Source organism: Drosophila erecta, unplaced genomic scaffold (genome assembly GCF_003286155.1).
Source record: "Drosophila erecta strain 14021-0224.00,06,07 unplaced genomic scaffold, DereRS2 tig00000021-arrow-pilon, whole genome shotgun sequence".
Lineage (NCBI taxonomy): Eukaryota > Metazoa > Arthropoda > Insecta > Diptera > Drosophilidae > Drosophila > Drosophila erecta.
In genome coordinates, this window is record NW_020825198.1 from 19529155 (window position 1) to 19545085 (window position 15931).

The 15931-nt window shown below is 43.3% G+C and overlaps 2 protein-coding genes across 2 annotated transcripts; one reads left to right on the top strand and one right to left on the bottom strand.

Annotated features, from left to right (window-relative positions):
• Positions 1-2321: 2321 nt before the first annotated feature.
• Positions 2322-6770, bottom strand: LOC26525958. The gene is given in 5 exon segments (XM_026977589.1): positions 2322-2803; positions 2805-3016; positions 5639-5647; positions 6698-6719; positions 6721-6770. Coding segments are annotated over 5 exon segments (369 nt in total). The 3' UTR covers positions 2322-2727.
• A 774-nt stretch (positions 6771-7544) lies between these two features.
• LOC6545515 (chromodomain-helicase-DNA-binding protein 3) lies at positions 7545-10710 on the top strand. Its single transcript, XM_026977594.1, has one exon. The coding sequence runs from the start codon at positions 7837-7839 to the stop codon at positions 10444-10446; it is 2610 nt and encodes an 869-aa protein (XP_026833395.1). The 5' UTR covers positions 7545-7836; the 3' UTR covers positions 10447-10710.
• Positions 10711-15931: the final 5221 nt, after the last annotated feature.

Sequence of the window (15931 nt, forward strand, 5' to 3'; positions counted from 1 at the left end):
GTCGACTTAAATTACTTAGCGTTTTCAGTGAGTATATAGTATCTTGAAGATGCATTAGATTGGTGTTAGAGACAGCCTTGAAAAGCCAACTTCATAGGTTGAGTGGATAACCAATCTAAGGTCCAAAGGTCTTTAAAGGACTTTGTTACCCAGTTCCTGTAAACTCCATCCTTTTTGACGCAGAGTCAAAAGTTACGCAGTTGCCCAGAAGTTAAGTGCAGGATGCAAATACTAAAGCTGCTTCCCAAAAGACCGAAAAGGTAAAATGTAAATCTGCAGACTGTGGAGACAAAGTCTTGGCCTTTGAGCCGTAAGTTTTACGACACTGCATATGTGAAAAAGAGCTGAAAGTTAGAGTTTATGGTTTCGCCAGCCCCGGAACCCTGAAGTTCATTAGGCCAAGTGCATCCTCCTACCCACACTGATGGTTGACCATCTAGTAAATTGAAATATATGTAAGTAACACCCACTCTTGACACGCCCAATGCACAGATATGGTAAAAGCAATGTCTAACTAATTATGTTGAAAAGTATAATCAAGCATCTAAACTACTTATAATGATTACTGATTAATTTTTAATGATTTATAATACAATTTATCTACATATATCAATGCTAATAGCAATTTAATGTTATTGAAATTTCCATTAATCTCTAATTTCCTTATTTAATCCCCAGCTCCTTCTTTAACCAGCTAAGATTTTCTTAAATATGCTGATTAGAATTTGGATAACAATGATTTATTTAATTGTAAGAAACAAAAAGCAGCGGTTGCTTGCAGAAATACTATCTTTTAAAGTTTTGTTTTATGTAATATGCACTACTATTTTGGCCGCAGGTGTAGGACTATTGCACCATTTTCATTTGCGTTAATAACGCCAACGGTCAGCTTTGATTGTGCATTTTGTGAGTGAAATAGAAGTAGAAGTGGGGGTCCTGTCCGGCGGCAGCCGAAGATGTTGTGCTCGCAGTTCTGCTGAATTGGGCAAAAGTTTGGGGCTCCTTTCTCCATTACGTGGCGACGCTCGACTCGAACTCGAAAGCCACTTGGGCAATTAGAGCCCGGAAAAAGTTTGTCCAGCGCCATCGTCATCGCCATCGCCAGCGCCACCATCATCATCATCATCGTCATCATGGTCGTCATCAGGACAACTGTGAAACTTTCGTCAAGCGTTTGGGAGTTGAAGTTTCGCCCTTTTCGGCTGCTCGTCCTGCGGTAATTGCGTGCGTATTGTTAGGCGAAGGCATTCAGGATCCCATTTTTGCTGGTATGAGCAGGGCGAAATTGCAGTCGAAACGTGAGACTTCAGGCCCTGTGAATTGCAGGATAGGAGGTGTAATTCGAGTAAATAATTTATGTTGCATCGCACCGCATTGGTTTTTGGGTGAAAATTGTTCTGCCGTCGAAAAATAAATAAATAAACCTCTGCACCTAATAACTTTGCCAAATCAATAATCGCTGTAGTTGTTCACCTATGCAAGTCGTTTATGAATACAATATTTTCAAACATGTTTATATAAACTGTAATATAGTGTATCATTGTCATTGTTTCTGTATCGTATAACAAAAACCACTTTCTTTGGAATTATCTAATTCCAATGCTGAAGCGGAATATGAGTTTATATGTAAATGTGGCTGCATCGCTCTTATCCAAGCTGTATCCTCAGATCCTCAGACCCTTGACCCATCGGATGATGATTGCTCTGATTTCCAATACGCTTGTTGAGCATCCAGTTTCTCCGTGGCAACAACATAAAATGCATATCAAGTTCAAATTGAATATCCTCATTTGACGCATGGAGCAGCCAGGAAAAACGGACAAAAGCCGCTGAACAGGAACAATGTATGCAATCCCTGTTCATGTTAAGTGAAATACACCTTTGTGTGTTGCCTATAAAAAATGCAGTAAAGGAGAGGAAATTCTGAGGGAGGAAACTCCAAACTGTAGGGTGCAAGCAGACTCCTTGTTTGTGTTCTGTGTCCGTGTCCTGGCATTAAGCACTAAAAAATGCAGAAATGAGATGAGGCAAGGACCGGAGGAGCGGAGGAGCCTGAAGCTAGTCAATAGTGGCAATAGCTCCAAAGTACTACAAGGAACACGGGAATACAGGCCAGAGGAGCGGCAACAGGCCACCACATTATGACAACTATAAAACGACGAACGGCAGTAAGAAACACAAAACTGACTTACGGAGAGGGGAGACCGGCAATTTTCGAGATGTCACAATATTTCCACTCAATAGGGTAAATATACAGCATGGGTTATGACGTTTTCCAATATAAAGCTAACGTAGTAGCAATAAATTTTGTGAAAAATAGTAAGGAAGTATATGTCTAAAAATATTCATAAATTTCATGATCGTAATATTTTCTGAAGACAGTTAAATTTAATTGGTTCTAGTATGTTTTTAGTTGTATATGGGTGTGCTATTCTCATCTTAAAATAAGTATATCATGAAATTTCAATTGATTCTCTTTGTAGGGTCTTAACTTTATAACTATAAAGATCAAATGAAACGAGGAGGAAAAATATAGCTTCCCAATATTTCTAAAAATAAGTAAATAAGTGCTAGACTGGAAAAAGTTAACATCTTTCAAGCGAACCTCGGACATAGCCGATGCTCAGAGCTTACTGCTCCAACTCCGCCGACAAAGAAAGGACAAAGATACACAGCCAACACATTCTTCTGCTCCCCCGCCTTCATATCAGCCACGCCCCATGGATCTTAGCTTTTTACCGATTTTCTGGATGGCCAACAGCAGCAACAGCGAATCGTGCAGCAAACGAGGCAGCCGCAGAGATGAAAAGATAAGCAAAGATTGCGAAAATTGTATTTTCCATTGTGGAAACGTAGGGGGATGGGGAAGGTGTCCGTGTCTTGGCCAAAGGATGCCGGCGGAAACAAAAAGGAAATGCCGAAACCGTTTGCTTCACGAGCCTTCAATAGGTATCGGAGTGCGGAGGCAACCCTTTTCGGACAACCCTTTCTGAAAACTGGCAAGACGAAGGGTGCACTGGAAGAATAGATGCACAGGCTGTATATAAAGTAATCCCTCAAAAAAAGCAAATACATATAGAGAAAAAACCCCGTATTTGAAAATTTGTTTGTACTATGTCTGATTATAGGACATTGAAATCAATAAAGAAATTCCAACAAACACAATTTCGCTGCGTGTAAATAGCGCTCCGTCTCCGTTACACGCCGATGCGCGTGTAAGGAGCATGTAAATATGAAAGGCATACTGCGCTAGATGCCAAAGTTATGAGGCAGCAATTGTACTTACGAGTATGTATGTGTGTGGGGGAAAAGGAGGAGGCTGGGAAGGCTGGAAGTTGGGGAAGGAGGAGGGAATTCGGTGCGGACTGCTGGGCAGCATAAATCAAAATCAAATTTGAGTGCTATTTAGTCAAGTGGCTGACTTTGGAAGGATGGTGATGGACGGGGGTCCGACGGAAACAGAGCCCCAGAAGTGACCAATAAGTGGGTCAGTAGTCAGCACTAAGTGGAATTTCCAACTATTCTGCTGACAACAGACCCTTTCCCTCGGCCCGACTCGTTGTCCATCCATCCGTCCACCACGTCTTATCAAAGGATCCCTGATTGGTTTTTGCTGAACCGGTCTTAAGACAATTAAAAGCCATCAAAATTCAACAGCTTACAATTAAATCAATGGCTGCGAGTCGAGGGCCCAGCTCAAGTCAAGTCTGATGCCGATGGAAATGAGTTTGGGTTTTGAGTTTTGGACTTCATCGACCACTGGGGATGGGATCGTGAGTTGTCAGGATGGGCCAGGATAGGACCCTATGTACACTGTATTATATGGCTTTTCTTTTAGTACAATTATTGAATTCGTACCGAAAGAAGGAAAGTGTCGGGGGGAAGGCACATTGAAGCTATTGGTTATTGAAAACTTTTACATATATATGGGCTCTAGGTGCCCACAGCGTAATTCACATAAATCACAGGTTTACTTCGCAGTTTCAGACACGTAGAGTCCCCATCTCTAGGCATTTCACCAGCATTTGTTTACGCGATGAAAAAATTTGCATTTTATTGGCTTTCGAGTTGTTGAAGGGGCCGTAGACTAGTCCTTCTGTGATAAAAGGCCCAAAGAGCCAGCCAATCGCAATAAGAAGCAGGGAAAGGGGAGGACAGACAGGCAATTTGCATTACAAAGTCAATGAAAAATCACTTAGTGTTCGAATCGCAAATCCGAGGTTGCAGCGTCCAGAGAAAGCCTCGATTAACAAAGTCAGCCAAACGATTCAGATTAAAACCGGCAACTGGCGCAGGGGATAAGCCTCAAAGATGAGATATCCCTTTGCATTATTGTGGATCATAAATACAGGGCTTAAACGGCGGAGGAAAAGCGAAAGTTTTCGTTCACTATTTTTTCGATTGAACTAGCCGTAACGGAACTGATTGCGAGGGACATGGGAAACCTATTTGAATTTCATTTTCGTATGCAAATTTTCAATGGGTTTTTATGCCGCTCGTTTCATTTCGTTTCGTTTGTGAAACGAAAACTAAGCCACACAAATATGCAGGCGAATTGCCTTGGCCTCGGAGCTCGGAACTCGGAGCTTTCGCCTTGACTTTCATGGCGGAAAAACCGGTCCACAAAAACCGCCCAGCCCACCCGGCTCATCCACCCACCGGGAGTCTTCTGGGTTTTCCCTTCGGTTGGGTTTACGAAACAATTGAAACAAGTTTGCAATCAGTGCCCAAACTTTTTGCAGGCCAACTGCACACATACACAATCGTACAGATAGAAAAATACTTGTTTTAAGGTAAATTAATTTCCACACTGCTAAGGTTGCACGGATCGAAATACTCGTTTCACGGGCATAAGGCAAATAAATATTAAATATGGTTTGACTCAAGATTTAATAGGACACACAGTTTTCTTTCTGTGTACAGAACCCAGGCGCTTTGATGCAGACAAACAAGCACTGAGAGATACAAAAACGCGGCAGCAAATTGTGCGGCTGTCAAGGATGCCGAATAGCCAGCGCCCAGTTTTGGGCCAATGTACAGGATCCAGGGTCTTGGTCCTTAGTTTGCCTGTAAACAAGTTCAGTCGCGCGCCTAAGAGTATGCAACAAAGGCACAAGTGAGAAGCGCTAAATGGACACACAGAGGATCACGAATTCCCAATGCGCTGCGCAAAGTGCACATAGAAAAGGTTGATCAATCTAAAAGTGCATTAACAATACGTTAAATAAACGTAAAGGTAATGTTTAAGCCAAACAAGCTTGCTGAAGGTCAACAAATTGAAGATAACTTTAAGGTCCTAAAACTGTATCTATAAGAAAGCTTTCTACTTTTTAGATAGTAAATGCTTTTAAATTTAAAAATAAGTGCAGTCATTTTCTTGAGCAAATACACGGCTTTAAAATATTATTTTATCAGAAAATCAAACTAAAAATATCGAAATCAAATAAAATATCGCACGAAAAGTTATTTTAGTTATAAGGCAATACCAAATCTCCAAACTTAAGAACTAGGCAAACTAGGCATACATCTTAGCCTTTCTGTGCACAGACTATACCTCCTACTACCTCAATATTTTAGGAAGTTTTTCTATGAAGCTACGCGCTCAGGCCAACTTCACATTCCCGGTTTCGCAAGGAACCACAGTCTCCTTTGTTAGCGGAGCAGGGTGAGTGGTATGATCCAATATCTATAAATCAAAAGGCGCACTAAACCTCTTAACAATAAAGCTTAATCACAAACAAGTGGGCCGAGCGAAGGAAAAGTTTAGCAACAATCAGGAGCAACAAACAGAAACAGTAGCCGGGAAAGTGGATTAGGAGCGGGGCAGAGCACTAGAGGCATCCCAGCAATGTGCTGGGAAATTGAAACTGGGCTTACTAAAACTTGACATCCTTGAAATGGCCATGGAAAGCGCCATTGATTGATGCCGATGAAATGTAATTGAATGTTTTCTAATTACGCCTCATTAGGATTACAAATCGAACGGCCCAAGTGTTGGCCTCATAAATATTTAGCGAAATGAGATGAAAACGAAAATAGGAGCTGCGACAATTGATTTCGGGGCACAGTGATTGATTGTCTGCAGGCTGTAATGGGAATCCTTCTCGACGACACCATAAATGTCGTCCGTTGTGTCGCAGTCACACCTCCGCATCACTGGCTCCCCAGATTGGGACAGGATATGCGGGAACTATAGCGAGGAGCCTCCGATGGGATGCAAAAGCAAAAAGCGGTGGCTCCGAGCCATGTACATGACGTATGAAAGTCGTAACAAAACACTTTGATTGATGATTGAAATGGTCCGGGTCTTAATTGGCGATGGTTGCGTGAGAAGTTAGAATGGTATGTCTTAAATGAAGTAATATAAAACAAATAAAAAGTGCCATACTATACCGTGAATAGTATTTTTGGTACGTAGCCATGTTTCTGCTTCTTTGGGCTAAGCATTTATCCGATGAAATCGTCGCCGAGTCACGAACCCATCTCCAGTCGGACCCCAAATCGCTGTGCCCGACCGCAAGTCCACACGGGTATAACCAAAATGGACTCCTGTAACGCCGCCTGCTCCCCCGGCAAGCACGCACAGGTGCGCATAAGTTCATGATTCCATAATGTCTGTGACATGTGGCCATCAACTGGCCCTCACTTCTTTGGCCACCTATTCAGCAGCCACCCCCATTCCGCCACCATTCCGCACACATTCCACCCACACGCGCTGTCAGTGGATGTGCGGTCAGGCAGTTACAAGGTCTGAGTTTGAGTTAATCCATTGTCCTCGTCCTGTTGGCGATGGCGATGGTAATGGTGAATGGATGGTGGTGTGGCCGACTGTTGACGGTGTTGCCGCTGTTGGTGGATTGTCTTTGAAATGTTTCGGCGGTTGCCGGTTCGTTGCTCTGCGGCTGGTTTTTGGTTTTGTATAAACGAAGGCATCGACGAGGAGAGTGGAGCTTTAACGGTCCATTTACATCCAGTTAAAGCATAAAATTAATAGCACTTTAGGGGCTTCGAACCTTTGCATTGCTTGACAAAAAATTTACTCTAATTAAATTTCCAATTACTGTTTATACCTCACCTTAAGGTAAATGTATCGATAAATTGATAGATTTTCGATTGCTTTAGGGCTGCTATCGCAAATGATCAAACTCTTCTCCAAAATGCCCTTAGGCTAGCACTGATGTAAGTAATCTGGAGTTGTTCCTTTTGGGAGACCTTCCGACTACATTTAGTAAAATCTGCATTATATTTTCATTTTATGAAATTAATATCGAAATGTTCACGATCAGGTCTTCATGTTTTTTTGTGTCACTATCGAATGCCGATCAGCTGTAATCCCGCCCGTGCAAACGAGGTATAAGTGATTTTCGATACATCGAAAAAACCAACAAGTGGAAGCTAACATTAAAGGAGCTTACCTGTTTACCTCTTGTTTGTTATCCAGCAGACAAACCTGTTTTCCTCTGCTATTCAGCACGATCAGTATAACTTCGCTCTTTTCCAATATAAGTCTTGAACCACCTTCAAAACTCGCCAGCATCTTAACCAGCTCCTAGTGTAAACGGCGCCTCACACCTATCCAGTTCGGAATCCCAGTGTGAACGGGTCTTTGTTGTTTGGGATTATAAATGGTACTACCGCTCACTTCTGGCGCGCATTTCATGGTAAAGTATGTTTTAAAGAATGAGAGGTGTTGTCGCGTAGAATGCCATAGAAACGGTATAATTTTCTTGCATTTCTGAAGTAGTAATTGCGAAAACTAAACTCAATTAGTTGGCTCACCATCACTGGGGAAGATCTGGGACGAATTCCAAAGACAAGCGGCCGAAAGTCAAGGCCATGAAGCGGAAATTCCGCGAAGAAGAATACTGCAGGGTTTGTAGGGATGGAGGAGATCTGCTGTGCTGCGATTCCTGTCCTTCAGTTTACCACAGAACCTGCCTGACTCCTCCTCTCAAATCGATTCCAAAAGGCGATTGGATCTGCCCGCGCTGCATTCCCTTGCCCGGAAAAGCTGAGAAGATATTGTCATGGCGCTGGACCCTCGGCCGACGCTCCACTTCCCGCTCATCTCAAGGTGCAGTCCGCGAGTACTTCATCAAGTGGTATGATAAGTCCTACTGGCACTGCGAATGGATTCCTGAAGGGCAGATGCTCGTGCACCACGCCACGATAGTTGCCAACTTCCAGAGGAAGAACGACATGGAAGAGCCGCCAAGTCTCGAGGAGCCGTTCGACGATAAGGAGCGCGATCTGCACGAGCGCTTCTACAGATACGGCATTAAGCCGGGATGGCTCCTTGTCCAGCGGGTGATCAATCATAGAAAGGAGCCCAATGGTCGCACTACTTACTTGGTGAAATGGCGGGAGTTGACCTATACCGATAGTAGCTGGGAGATAGAAAACGACGCCATCCCGGGTCTTAAACAGGCCATCGCTCACTACGAGAAACTGCGGTCCGGCAAGAAGGGACGCCCAAAAAATAGGCCTGGACCCACCACGGACCTGAATAAGAAGTACGAGGATCAGCCAGTATTCTTAAAGGGAGCTGACCTAAAACTGCATCCCTTTCAGATGGAGGGCATCAGCTGGCTTCGCTACAGTTGGGGTCAGAGCATCCGCACCATACTGGCCGACGAGATGGGTCTGGGCAAGACCATTCAGACAGTGGTTTTCCTTTACTCACTGTTTAAGGAGGGCCACTGTCGGGGACCCTTTCTCATATGCGTGCCGCTTTCCACACTGACCAACTGGGAGCGAGAGCTTGAACTCTGGGCTCCAGAATTTTACTGTATCACCTATGGCGGGAGCAAAACTTCTAGAGCGGTAATCCGGAACAACGAGCTGAGCTTCGATGAGATAACCACCAAAACCATGCGGGAAAACCGAGCCCAGTACAAATTTAACGTAATGCTGACCAGCTACGAGTTTATCTATATTGACGCCCCTCTTCTCGGGATCATCGATTGGGCGGTGCTAGTAGTGGACGAGGCACATCGGTTAAAGAGCAACCATAGCAAGTTTTTTAGGACGCTGAGCAAGTACCGCATCGCCTACAAGCTGCTGCTGACCGGCACTCCGCTTCAGAACAATCTCGAAGAGCTGTTTCATCTGCTCAATTTCCTGAGTTCTGACAAGTTTAATGACCTGCATACCTTCCAGGCCGAGTTCGCCGACGTTTCGAAGGAGGAGCAAGTGAAACGACTGCATGAGATCTTGGGACCGCATATGCTCCGTCGCCTCAAGGCGGATGTCCTTAAGAACATGCCCTCGAAGTCTGAGTTTATTGTACGCGTGGAGCTCTCGTCCATGCAAAAGAAATTCTACAAGTTTATCCTCACCAAGAACTTCAAGGCCCTAAAACAGAAAGGCGGCGGTGGCGTGTGTTCGCTGCTTAACATCATGATGGAACTGAGGAAGTGCTGCAACCATCCGTACCTGTTCCCCTCCGCCGCCGAGGATGCTAGCATATCGCCCAGTGGTCTTTACGAGATTAATTCGCTGATCAAAGCTTCTGGCAAGTTGGAATTGCTGTCAAAGATGCTAAAACAGTTGAAGGCGGACAACCACAGGGTCCTTATATTCTCCCAGATGACCAAGATGCTCAATATTCTCGAGAACTTTCTCGAAGAGGAGGGGTACCAGTACGAGCGCATCGACGGTCTAATCAAGGGCGATTTACGTCAGAGAGCCATTGATAGATTCAATGCGCCCAAAGCGGAACAGTTTGTGTTTCTGCTGAGCACTCGCGCAGGAGGGCTTGGTATCAATTTGGCCACAGCCGATACGGTCATTATTTTCGACTCCGACTGGAATCCACACAACGACGTTCAGGCCTTCTCACGAGCCCATCGCATGGGTCAGACAAAAAAGGTGATGATCTACCGATTTGTGACCCACAACTCGGTCGAGGAGCGCATGATGCAGGTTGCCAAGCACAAGATGATGCTCACTCATCTTGTGGTGCGCCCGGGAATGGGTGGCAAGGAAGTAAATTTCACAAAGGACGAGCTCGCTGACATCCTTCGCTTTGGCACCGAGGATCTTTTTAAAGACGGCAAGAGGGAGGCTATTCACTACGACGACAAGGCGGTGGCCGATCTGCTTGACCGTACCAATCGAGGCATTGAAGAGAAGGAGTCTTTGGCCAACGAGTATCTTTCGTCCTTCAAGGTCGCGTCTTACGCCACTAAGGAAGAACACGATGAGCAGGATAACTACAATGAGGATACGGAGAACACTGACCCAGCCTACTGGGAAAACCTGTTGGGCCAAAGTCGGCCGGAGCTACCAAAGAAGCAAAAGAATAAGTCGCAGCAGTCCCAGGAGGTCGTTGAGAGCAGCATGGGAAAAGGCAAGAGAATCCGAAAAGGAGTCGACTATTCCAATCAAGCCATTAATGCGGTCGACCACGATCCACCATGGACTGCATATCCCCAAAAGAATTAGAAACAAGTCGAAATGTTATTAAGTTTATTTTCCAAGCTTGCGCAAGCGCAGCTATCTTAAATGTGTTGCTATTAAATGTTATAATTTGCTATTAAAAAATGTATAATCATCGATCTAAAAATGCATCGAATAGACTAGCAATACGTTTTTGATTCGCTCAGTAAATATTCCTATTACCATTTATAATAACTCAAGTGTTTAATTATGTTGTTCAAAATATGTTAAGTGAAAACGAAGAAACAAATAAAGATGACCCCGATAGCAGAGGGAAGAAATTATAATCGAGCTGAGAACATTGGCTATATAAAATGACATGTGACAAAACAAAGAGCAGAGTCGAAACGATTTTGGCCACGAGCTCCTCGCAAAATGTCTGGCGAAATAATGAAATGTAATTCAATCAAAGGCAGTTTATGCGTAAAATTTTATTAAAGCCCTGCTTTCGCAGGATGAAGCACAAAAGTATCGGTGCCAAACGAGCACAGAGATATGCCACATGACTATATGCACAGGGAGAAAAATGCAGAAAAATTAGAGGTATAGTCTTGAAAGTGATTAGTTATGACATGACTTCTTTCTGGAAAATGATGTTTTCGAAATGGGGATTGTAAATTAATGTAAATTAAATGTGGATTGCTGTTGCATCTCGATTGCATCTAGATTTTCCTGGGTGTACTCATAAATGCATGCATGAGCAAGGACATCCTCATATGCACGTAAGTATGCGTTTGCAATCAATTTATCATACGCCTGATTTGACTGCCAGAGCCCTGAAGCCGGCCATCAAATGGCCCCGAGAATTCTGAAATGTAACTGCAATGTAATTAAAATGAAATAAAGACGAAAACAGAGTGCCTGGCAGGTAAAAGGTCCTGGGGATCCCTAAAGTGTCTGGCCTGGCGATTACTTAGATGCGTCCGGTGACCAGCTCATGGATTAAATCCGGCATATTTAATTATCACATACAATGGGAAAATGGCCAAGTCGTTTTCGAGATGACTTCACTTTAATTAAGTTTTCTTAATCATATTTTTTGCACTTGACTTGCCTCTGAAATTGTTGCAGTTCTTTGTTAGATTTTGGTAGATGCGAGTGAATATTTCGTAATTGAAAAGGTGCGGGCTGGAATACTTATTTTAATCATGTTGGAATATTTAGAATTACAAGCAGATTAAATTCCTTGATAAAAATAGTTATCGCAAATAAACTTATTTAACCGAATGCCAAGCCTAAACATTCAACTCTTCTTCTGATTGATAATTGCCGTTTACCAATTTAGGCAATTAGGCTTTTAGACGCACATAAGAACATTATATAAGTTCCATACTTCGTTATCTTGTTCGGCTTTAAATTTACCTAATTATTACTTGTATTGTGGCCTAATTAGAGCGTTATGTCTGCAATGACCTGACAAATTAAATTAGCATTAGGTAAACTACTGTCTTCCCTTCACGATTTCAAACACGTGAACGACGTGTTGGACTGTTTGAGGACCTTCTCTAAGGTCGAAAGACAATCGTCCTGATTAAACGGATGTCCTGCCAATGGAGGAAATCTATCCGTTTTCTCCACCCACCTCAATTTCGGTGAGTTCATGTGTAAGCCGTATTATGCAGTCATCGCATAACTTATACGCACCGTGGCCCGAAAGCTATCCGTTGCGTAAAAACATCCGCACGGAGGGCCAGGAAAACGGACCTCAAACAAATTGAACAAAATTACCGGCAACCTTTATACAATTACAAAAAACCTTAAGCATTGAAAGAGAAAAGTAGGGGAAGGGGACAAACCACCGGAGGGTCCCTGGAAAAAGAATGCTGATGGAGGTCATGGGCGCGTTGCTGAATGAAAAAATGTAAGTGTTCAGGAATACCAACTGGATATCCTATCCGATTAAAATTATAATAGGAAAATTATATATTTATGATTCTTACATTTTTTGTATATTAATAACAGCCGCTTTTTAAAAACCTCTTAGTTTTTGGTCATATTTTTAAGTAGCGTTTTCCAACTTGAGTTCAAGAATAAGTTAAGTTTTCGATATCCAGGTTGGATTCCTAGAATTACTAATGTCTAATTACTTCTATTCATCTCTCACTACTATTCTGATACTTAGATGAATTATTCTCTGAGATTCCTTTGCACAGTAGTCTAGCAAAATTCCTTAGAAACCCCTAAATCCCCTCCTATGGAAACGCCTCTGATCTACAGAACGGCCTCCACTTAATGATAATTGCGCAGCTTAAAAATGAACCTCCAATTCCGGAGAAAAAGCGGAAAAGGACAGCTCCGAGCTAGGAATGAAAAGGGGTCACGTTGCCTTTGTTGATATACCCTTTGCTTGACACCACCCCATCCCTTAGTTTTTATTTCCGGCCATACGCTGAATGTTTTAAGCCAACCAACAAAAATATTTACAGCTATTCGCCGCTTAACAACTTAGAGCATCAAAAAAATAATACAAAATCCCCAGCCAGCCTGCGAGGAAAAGGAAAACGCCGGACAAAAGCCAAACCCAACGCACATTTTTCACATAATTTCCTTGGGGATTAAGTTTCCACTTGGCCTTGTCCAGATCGAAACCGAATGGTGGGGGGATGGTGGCCAACGAGGGCCTTTATTAATTTCGTGCCGCAAAAGTAAATAGGAAACGGGGCGACCCGAGTAAATTTCATTAAAGGTCGACTGGGAGTCGAGGGGCGTGGCAAGAAAACGTCACTAATAGATAAAGTGCGATTACGATTTCTGGGGTCACAATTCGCACGGCGACAGGAAATGACATTTGTTGTCGCTAGGAAAACGAAATCACCAAAATCGGTAGTGGGTGGAAAATCGGTGGAAAATGCGGGTGGGGCCAAATCAAATTACAATCAGTCTGGCCTTAAACTGAATTTAGTTCCCGCGCGTCTTTCCTCCTCTAACGATTTGCAGCGTTTTATTTTCGCAACTGCGGAATATTCTGCATAAAGAATTCGCCTGCAGGGCACCAAGAAATTTATGCGCACACCTCTCTCGGAATGTTAAAAAAGTGCTAAAAATGTCTGCGAAAAAGTATGAAACATGACTGCAAACACGAAAAACAGAGGGCTAACTTGGCCAGAACGAGAAGGAGTATCCTGCGAGACAGCGGGCTTTTCTTCCTATTTTTCTTAGCCCGCACTGAATGGCGACAAAAGTGAATGGCGCATGAAAATAGCGGTAGCCCCACAACTTTTTAAAGCGTCAAAAATGTGCTGCTGCGGTTTCCAGGAGCAGGATCCCTTGGCGGAACCAGGATAAAATGTGATATTCCACAACTTAAGCAGCAAAGGCTGGGAGCGAAATGTTGAACTATTGGATTCCCTCCAAAAGTTACAGGTTTGCAATTTTAAAGTAACTTTCAATGTTGCCATCAATTCATTGCTTCAAGGATAGTACAAGGAAGTTATAATGTAATATGTCCATTTATTATGGAACGAAAGGTTACTTACCCATGCCCCCGTGGAAGGAGGCGTGGCTGGTGGGCAAAGAAGGCTAGTCCTCGAACGGAGGATAAGGCTTAAAATAAATTATAGACAAAATCGAGGCAATTAAATCAAAGCCACGTCGGTAACTCAAACAAGGAGGCCAGCGCTTGGCTCATGAATATGCAACGAGTGAATGAGTGCGGTAAGGAGTGTTGTCTGTGGGGGTTCGAGTGCTGTGAGTGTTGTGACTGTTTGAGTGAGTGCGAGTGTGAGTGTGAGTAGACATCGAGAAAGGGTCCCTGCCAAATGGGGCAGCATTTTCGTGATTGAATTCATTGATGAACAACAACTGCCAGTCGAATTTGACCACGTTCATGCGCAACCCTTTGCGATTTTCCTCAAATGAATATAAAGTGCAATACGAATGAGTGCATATTTTTCATGGCATTTGTATTTCAATTTAATTTGATAAAATAATCACGTTTTTTGGCCAGTTACATGTGAAGTATTTCTGTATTACTGTTTACTTTTGATCAAGGATCATGTAGGACTTATTCTTGTACTTCGCTGCGTATAAGCGAGAGGAATGCGCCTGAGAGTGAGTAAACCACAGCAATTGAAGTGTATGCAAGTGATTGGCCACATGTGCCAAGCCGAATGAACCTCTGCATACCCTACCCGACCTCCGACCCCGGAAACCCCCTCGAAAAGCAGCCCCGCTAGACCCCCTCGACCGCTATCAGTGCCTGTCCATTTCGAAATGCACAACAGCGTGAAATGTGTGGCTGGGGGGCATTGAAACAAATCACCTTGATTGATGATTGGCATTTTGCTGGCGAGGGCCACTCCCCTGCCCGATTTGCTCGCCTTGTGTAAGTCAAAACCCCAAAAGTCGACCGCAATTAAATGAAAAGCTGAATGGAAAACGGGGGTGGGAGAACTACCACCCACAGCTGTGTGGGGCGCAGAAATTTGAGCTGCTGCTTTGCTTTATTGCTGCTGCAGTAACAGGTGCAGCATTGTTCGGGGGAATTTCCCATTTCCCATTTTCCAGCTTTCTGCGCTACCCAGCCACTGCAGTTGTCAGCAATGTCAGATGACCCGGAATCCGGGCGTTGTTTCCACCATTTAATCGAATTAACAGCAACATTTGAAGGTTTATTGCGCTAATTAAAAATTTCGAGAGCTTTGACGGAGATAGACGATGGGTTTCACAGATGGAATAAATTAAATTTCAAATAGTTGGCTCGCTTGTTCTGGAAATAAATGTGTGATTTGTTGCATACTCATTTTAGGCTCATGAAAATTTATATGAGTTTCTTTTATATCTTAAAAAGGCATAAACTTAAACCTATAAAAGCAATTACAAACATGCCCCTAAAAAGTGAACATAATATTTAGGGTAGGGTAATTTAGGGTACATTTTCTTGAGTTAAGTAAAAGTTCTGCATTTTAGGGAGGGCAAAGAAAATTACCGAAGAACGTATATACAGGTATTGCTGTATTGCTACCTCTATGTGGTTGATGATGTATGGTTCTAGAATTGCCACCTAGACTATCATTTTGGGTGCGTTGCTAGCCAACTCCACATCGCAGGCAATATATCAGACTAAATAGCCACTTATGAGGAACATTGCCTACCGAAACTGCCCCTGTGTAAATAATCCGTCTGGCGCATCCATAAGCGTAAACAGATTGATTGGACGGGTGATCAGGCGGAAAACCCTCCAGGGCACACACTTAACCAGCTCCAACACCTTGGCCAGCTGGAGAGCCTCCGGCTGGAAAATACCCCCATGGGGCTGATGCAATCAGGCAGTTGCCGGCACATTTCGGGGGCTCTCGAAAGTGGTAACGAAAAAATTAAATCAAATAACGCTTAAAAATTTATTAACGTCCGCCAAGCCAGTTAAACGTCAGCAAATTGTATTTTTATGTTAAGACCATTAATGAAAACCGGAAGCAAACAGAAACCGAATGGATGCAGGCAAACAAAAAAATGGAAAGCTGCAAGCCAAAAGCAAAAATTGCATTTAATG